At 33.2% G+C, this 7,592-nt stretch overlaps 1 protein-coding gene across 1 annotated transcript in view; it reads left to right on the top strand.

Annotated features, from left to right (window-relative positions):
- LOC107661535 (ephrin-A5b-like) overlaps positions 1–7,592 on the top strand; it is a 146,492-nt gene that overhangs the window by 120,414 nt on the left and 18,486 nt on the right. The window contains exon 2 of the mRNA XM_016451164.1: positions 3,122–3,414. Within this exon, the coding sequence (XP_016306650.1) occupies positions 3,122–3,414 (293 nt within the window). The remainder of the gene's footprint in view (positions 1–3,121; positions 3,415–7,592) is intronic.

Consider the following 7,592-nt stretch of genomic DNA (forward strand, 5'->3'; position numbering starts at 1 on the left):
TTTTTTTTTTTTACATTTGAAGTTTTTTTTTTTATTATTATTATGTGAATGTTAGATAAACCATTAAGGAAATATTTTGCTAATATTACAGTAATATTTATATAATGTGTGTGTGTATTATAAAATATTTATATCTTGCAAAATATATTGTTTTTCTTTTTATTATTACTATATAAATTATACAGAATAATTTTTAAATAAATAAGTATATTATTATTATAATTTTTATTACTTTTGTTATTATTTGGACTGATGTGATAAAATCATCTAGAAAAGTAGACTATTTAGAGACTTTATAGCTCATGTTTGTATTGAAGATTTAATATGCGCTTAAATAAAGTTTTGCTATATAAACATTTTGCTAATGTTCATATAGTTATATATAGTTCATATAGTTCATAAGTTAATAAAAATGTTAACCATCTGAAATAAATAGTAAGTAGTTTATAAAAAATAACTGAAATGATTCACAAAAATTTTCCATGGTCAATATATAAATAAAGGATATATATTTTAAATCTTATAAAAAAAAAAAATTATAAATGAAAAAAATTTAAAATGAAATATTTTTTCAGCTAGTTAACAAGCAACATTTCTCATTTTTGTTTAGTTTAGCTTGAAATACTATAGTCGCTAAAACTAAATACACAAACATGGTATGATTTTACAATTGTAACATTTGGTAACATACCATTTGCCATTTGTAACAAATGGTAACATTTTACTATGTAACATGGTTACATTTTAGTAACTAACAATGAGCAAATTATGTGTCACAATGTTTATTTGTATTTATTAGATTGTTAGTTCATACTGTATCAACTCCGGTCCATTAAATAATATTAGTAGATGCAACTTTTAAAAGTCAAACGTTCCATGAACGATATAAAGTAACGTTTCGATAATGTTACCAGATAACGTTTAATGAACGTTCTATAAATGTTATTGAAAGACGTTTGTTTATAACATTAAAAGAACCTTGTCAGAAGCTTAACCATTAGCTGGATATGCATTAATCACTTTTCAGTTTCTTGCATATAGAATGTATTTATTCCAGATGTGAATACGGTCCGGTGTTGATGAACTGAGGCGTGTGTTAATTGTCTGTCCTCGCTGTTGACAGCTCCAGAACACCAGCGGCGCCTGCTGCGGGTGCTAATGAAGCGTGCCGTCATTGAGAAGAGGATTATTAACTTTGTTAATTGAGTTGACTGTGTGTGCGGCTGCAGATTGAATGAGGAGAGGTTTTCTGTGTGCTCTTGAATATATTTGGCCTGATCGGATCGGTCTCTGCCCATTTGACCCTGTGATTTATTTTAGCTCTAGACTGTCAACAGCATCACCATTCGCCACACACTTTGATTTCTGATTTAAAGCAGCGATAGAATAGTTTTTTTGGAATTCAAGGATGGAGAATTTCAATTAAAAGTTTCCACAAGCCTCTGTCAGGCAATTTCTCTAACTGATTCTCAATTAAAACTTTGACCTGCCTGAGAAATGGCTGTTTGGCGGTTGTTTAGTCATTCGTTGAAAGTTTAGAGAACGAGGTGGAGAGTATTTACAGGTGATGCGTGCACACGAGGGTCAGCGGCCCAAAGACAGAAATACTGTCACTTTGACGAACATTCGTTTAGAGTCAGTCAGAGGTCATTCTCTTTAACGCTTACCGCTGCTCATTTTCACATACTTTGCGATGTTTTGAGAACCAAATAAGGGCACGTTATGCATTTCATCAGTGAGATGATAGCAGATTCGCATGTCATCCGTAAACACATCAGGCACGCATTTGGACATGTTAGTCTCTTTTGTGATTAATGAGATCATTTCTTGTGTTGCACGTTGGAGTTGTTTCAAGATGCTTGGCAAACAAGTCAGAGGAGTGTTTGGAAGCAAACCAGCGCTCATCTCAGTAAAATGCATCGTATCTCAACCTAAGGTTATTAGCGTTAACTGAAACTAAAACTAAAACAATAAAAAAAGTAATTTGAAACAAAATACATTTCAACTGAAATAAAATCAAATAAGTATTTCTTTTCAAAATCGTATTAAACTAAACTAAAATATAAAAATATTTTGAAAAATGTTATTTCAGCTAGTTACCATGGCAGCATTTCTCATTTTCATTTAGTTTAACTGGAAGTACTACAATCACTAAGACTAAATAAAATAAAACGGTAACACTTTACAATAAGTTTCCATTAGTTAATGTAACTAACATAAAAAAAAAAAAAAAATTTTAATTAAGGGATCTCACAAAAGTAAACTAATAAAAAAAAAAATCTTATAAAAATCAACTAAAATTAAATATATTACATTTTGAAAAATCGTAAAAACCGATTTTATTTCAGAAGCAAAATTTCTCTTTTTCATTTAGATTAACTCAAAGTACTACAGTCGCTAACTAAATTAACTAAAACAGTAATACTTTACCATTAATCAATGTTAGTAACTAACATTAACTAACAATGAGCAATATATTAGTTAAAATATTTAACGTTAGTTAATAAAAATAAAACTGTTCGTTGATATTGATTTTAATAATCTATAAGGAAATGTTGAAATTCACATTAATTATTCACTAAGGTTAATAAATGCTTTAGAAGTATTTTTCATTGTTAGTTCATATTAACTAATATTATTAAGTAATGGCGACAAATGGAACCTTATTCTAAAGTGTTACTACAACTACAACTAATAAATTAAATTGAATAAAAACTATGTAGATGTATTAATAACAATTACATTACAATACATTAATAAAAAACTAATTTACTAAAACCAACTAAAATTAAAGTAAAAGCAAAAATAAAAATATAATTTAGAATATTAACAAAAACTGAAATAGTATATCAATAATACTAAAATATCACTGCGAGTGATTAAAGAGCATCATCTCATATTTACTGGAAGATCGTTTTAGCTTAGAAGAGCATTAATTTCAAAGCAAAGATGTGGTTTCAGTCTCGTGTTCCCGTCGCTGTGAAAAATGAAGCAAATATTTGCATGTGTAATCTATCACACATTTCTCTCTGAAATCAAACAGTCTTTCGGATGCATGAAGCACTCGGTGGGAGAAGCGTAGGATTGTTTTCTGATGCATCTGGCTCTCTGTGTCCTGCAGGTTTCACCGTGGAGACTATCACATCGACGTCTGTATAAACGACTACCTGGATGTCTACTGTCCACACTACGAGGAATCGGTCCCTGAGGAGAGAGCGGAGCGCTATGTGCTCTACATGGTCAACTACGACGGCTACAGCACGTGTGACCACACGGCCAAAGGCTTCAAGCGCTGGGAGTGCAACCGGCCGCACTCGCCCAACGGCCCGCTCAAGTTCTCTGAGAAGTTCCAGCTCTTCACACCCTTCTCGCTGGGCTTCGAGTTCCGGCCGGGCCGAGAGTATTACTACATCTGTGAGTATGATCAGATCAGTTTCACAGGAGGAGTCCGACTGAAGACGTAGGCTAATTTAAAGGGATCATCGGATGCCCATTTTTTACAAGCTGATATGATTCTTTAGGGTCTTAATGAAGAGTCTATAACATACTTTGGTTAAAATTTGCGTAAAACAACGCCCTTTTTACCCTGTCAAAAACAGCTCTGTTCACAGCGACCCATTTCGGTGCATGTTCCTTTAAATGCTAATGAGCTCTGCTGACCCCGCCCCTCTCTTCCATGCCGTTCTCATGAGACTGTTTACTTTAGCCGCGGAACTGGCTAACTAGCACGTTATTAGGAAAGGCGATTTGCAAAGATTCATAAAAGAACCTTATACTCACTTCTTCTGGAGTTGAAGCTGGATCACGAATGATTCGCGCAAACATAAACGCATTTAGGCAGAGGACGCATTCCCTTCAAAAACAAACGTAATCCACTGCGTCTTCAGCGGCTCAGATGTCGGGAGTAAATGACGACTGCTATGTTCATTATTACATCCAACAACAGAACACTTCAATCGCTTAGGAGATATTCTGGTCTACATCTGCTCCAGCGTCGAAACAATGGTGCACTGATGACAGCTCACTCAGGGCGGAGCTAAGGTAAAACACCAGTGTCAATCAACAATAGTGGGAGGAGCCTGGGTCTGTGTGACGTCATACAGCCAAGAGGCTGAGAACGGCTTGATTTGAGAAAGGGGTTATCATTTGTGGATTTTTATCATTATAGGGTGGTTGTGTACAAACACTGCCAAGACACATTTCAGTTCAAACAACATGTAAAAGTGAATTTTGCATCCGATGACCCCTTTAAAATCAAACATGTCAGTCATGAAGTTATGGTCGCATCTTTAAATAGAGAGAATATAGCCATTTGGCATTTTAAGAGTTTTCACTAGAAAAGGAACGCTTGTCAAAAGGCTCTTTCTAAAAGGTTAGTTTGACCTGGGTATTTGAGCTGTCCGGAATACTGGTTAACCTATGACTTTTTTAATCTTGATATTATGAGACTTTTTCTTGTTTAGGATCATGAGCAAGCATGCAAAGTTTCGACACTCTGATGTGTTGTGGAAAGTGCGTATACAATTTCTATTGCGGTTATGATGTTTGCAGGTCAGTTTGAGGGCATATTTATGATTAATCCTTGTATTACACTGTACTACTATCATTATGGTGTGCTTCTCCAAAAATCACACTGTAGAAAAAAAAATCAGGTAAACACAGTAAACCTTAAAACCCTAAATAATTAAATAAAATAAAGAACATATAAACTGTATTAAAACTATGAAATAAATAAATATAGATTTATATTTTATTTATTTTAGATTTATTTATTTAGTATATTTTATCTGCATGCAATAGCAACCATTGCAGATAAGTGAAGGAGAAAGGATGGATGGATGCAAGTATATTTTAATATGTTTTTATAACATTCTCATGGTTAACTCATGGTTGTTCGTATTCTGGGTGTGAATGTTATGGGGTGGGTTCAATGTAATTCTCCAAAAATCACACTGTAAAAAAAAAAATCAGGTAAAAACAGTAAACCTTTAACATTAATTACAATTAAAAAACAACTTATGATTATTAAAACGGTACTAAAACTATTTATAGGTTTCAAATTATGTATATATAGTCTCATTTATAGTATGTTTTTTATTATATATATATATATATATATATTATTTTTTTTTTTATTTTTTTTTTATTAACATTTTAAACAAAAGCATGGAACTCGCTACAGCAAAATAAAAACGTGTTTTTATTTAGTTTTTTTATTTCTGCCTTTAAAATGGCTTTGGGCGATTTTAAAGTTTGTTATAAGAGATTGGCTTGTTTAAGCAAGCAAAATGAGGTATAAGCATGACGTCATACTATAGAGTTACATTATTAGGTGAAATATCAGTCAGAAACCATAAATACCTGTTCATCCAGGTCTGTTTTGTTTTTTTCAACTTCTCACATTTCTGATGGAGTTTGCTGCGTTTAGGGCCACAGGTTGTTTCATTTCGGGTGTAATAAAAGTTTATTTCCCTCACTGTATGTCAGTGACAAAGCCATTTGTACATAATTCTCAACCGCATGGAGACTATAAGAAAATGCAATGTTTTCTCTCACTGGGTCGAGGCTGTAAATTTTGAGATTCACTTTCAAGGACGAACGCATATGAAATCCAGGCAGGGCATAAATCAATATGAATCAATATTCGTTGGGAAGAAAATGCGATTCGAGGGTTTCGCTGAAGGACACCTGTCGACAAGGTGAGATGAAAATACAGGCAAACCTCATTCGTTTTCGCTCATAACGTGGAGCGAAAATCATCCAGCATATCGCTCTTCTCACGAGTCCCATCATCCTTGCTCGCGGTCCAAAGCCAACATCTGTGAAATACGTTTGCCCTCTCTGACTAATTGTTCTGTCTCACTGCACGGATCCGTCCGTCTCGCGCTGGAGTCTTTATTCAGCTCCTGCCAGATAGATCTTGGCAGCTTCTGTCTCTCTGGCGAACATCATAATTAATATACATCATGACAATCTTGTTGAACATAATTCCAAACAGAAAGTCAGAACTGAAGCCCCACTTTTAGCTGCCATATTTTACGACACTGAAAGAGTCGTCGGTATTATTAATATCTGTATTAAGAACGATGATTTCGCAATTAGGGACGGTTAAAGACGTCAGCTTTCTCTGGCAGGAATATTTAAGCAAATGTTCAATTAAAACCTCCTTTCCAGTTCATCAGTCAAGCTTTCATTTCGACTACAATGAACACTGTCTAACTCATTTTTAATAGTGTTTTATATCATACTGACGTCCATATCATTGTGCATTTCTTAATTATATTATTCAACTGATTGATTATGCTCATGTTCACTGAACGTTTATTTGGTCATATCTGCTGACAGTGACCTTGACCTTTAAGGTCAGAGACTAAAACTAGACTAAAACTAGAAGTCTTGAGAAATCTGAGAAGACTGAGAAATGCATCTTTCTCCATTGACAGACATTCAAAATGTATATGTTGTAAGCAAAATAGAAATATTATACTTATTAAATTTGTAAGAAAATATTGTAAATATTTTGCCAGTGTTTATTTTTATTATTTATTTTTTTTATTTTATATTAATTATGTTATAATTGTTTTCTTTTTATTCTATTTCACAAATTTTTTTTCTTTTTTATTTATTATGTTGTATTTTAGTTTTTTGTTTAATAATTAATTAATTAATTAATTAATTTTTTCAGGCTCAGGACTCATAGATTTTTACAACAATTTTTTTAATGGGTTTGGGAGCAATAATAATAATTTATATTGTGCCATTCTAAAGCTCAAGGACTCTTTATTGTCCATCAGATTACTACAGAAATAGGCAAAAAATATTGGAAATTTGGCACATGCATGTAATTTTTTAGGGAGAAAAAAAAATACAAGAACGAAGGAGGCAAAATAAGTTGGTCAAGCTATTTATTAATATTTATTATTTATGTAAATTGCATTTAATCAATTTATTTAGATGCTTCTTTATTATTTATGTAAATTGCATTTATATAATTTATTTTGTGCTTCATACAACACAGGTTGTTTCAAAGCAGCTTCATAGTAATAAACAGGAAAATAACAGTGCTAATGTTGCGAAATTCAATAACTTTGAAATGGCTTTCCAACTATAAAGCAGTGTCATTATTCAGCTCAAATCAGTTCAGTGTTGATTCAATTCAGTTCAATAACAGTGTCAAGTTTTTTAGTCAGAGTCGCTGACTTGGTATTAGGGCTGTCAAAAAAAAATTAAAATTTTGAATATTCGTAGAATTTAAAATAAAAATCCACATTCGAATGCAAAAACGTTGCATTCGAATTTTAGGTGTGCGTTAAGGAGGCAGTCTTATCAGTGGCGCACGAGATGCGATGACGATGTAAGTTTCATTGCATTTTAATGCTTTTGTTAGCCTGTCCAGTTGAAGCCACTAGATGCGGCGCTGCTGCGTTGTTAATCACAAATGTTGCAGGAAAAGGGAACATCAGTGTGGAGAAGACCTTGATTACGTCAAAACTGAAACCAAGCCGTTCACACACAACGCATATTTAATCGCATTTTCTAGAGGGACATCTATCACCGTTGCACTCGCGTCTCGCACAAAAGAGCCGCATGTT

Source organism: Sinocyclocheilus anshuiensis, unplaced genomic scaffold, assembly GCF_001515605.1.
Source record: "Sinocyclocheilus anshuiensis isolate Anshui unplaced genomic scaffold, SAMN03320099.WGS_v1.1 scaffold479, whole genome shotgun sequence".
NCBI lineage: Eukaryota > Metazoa > Chordata > Actinopteri > Cypriniformes > Cyprinidae > Sinocyclocheilus > Sinocyclocheilus anshuiensis.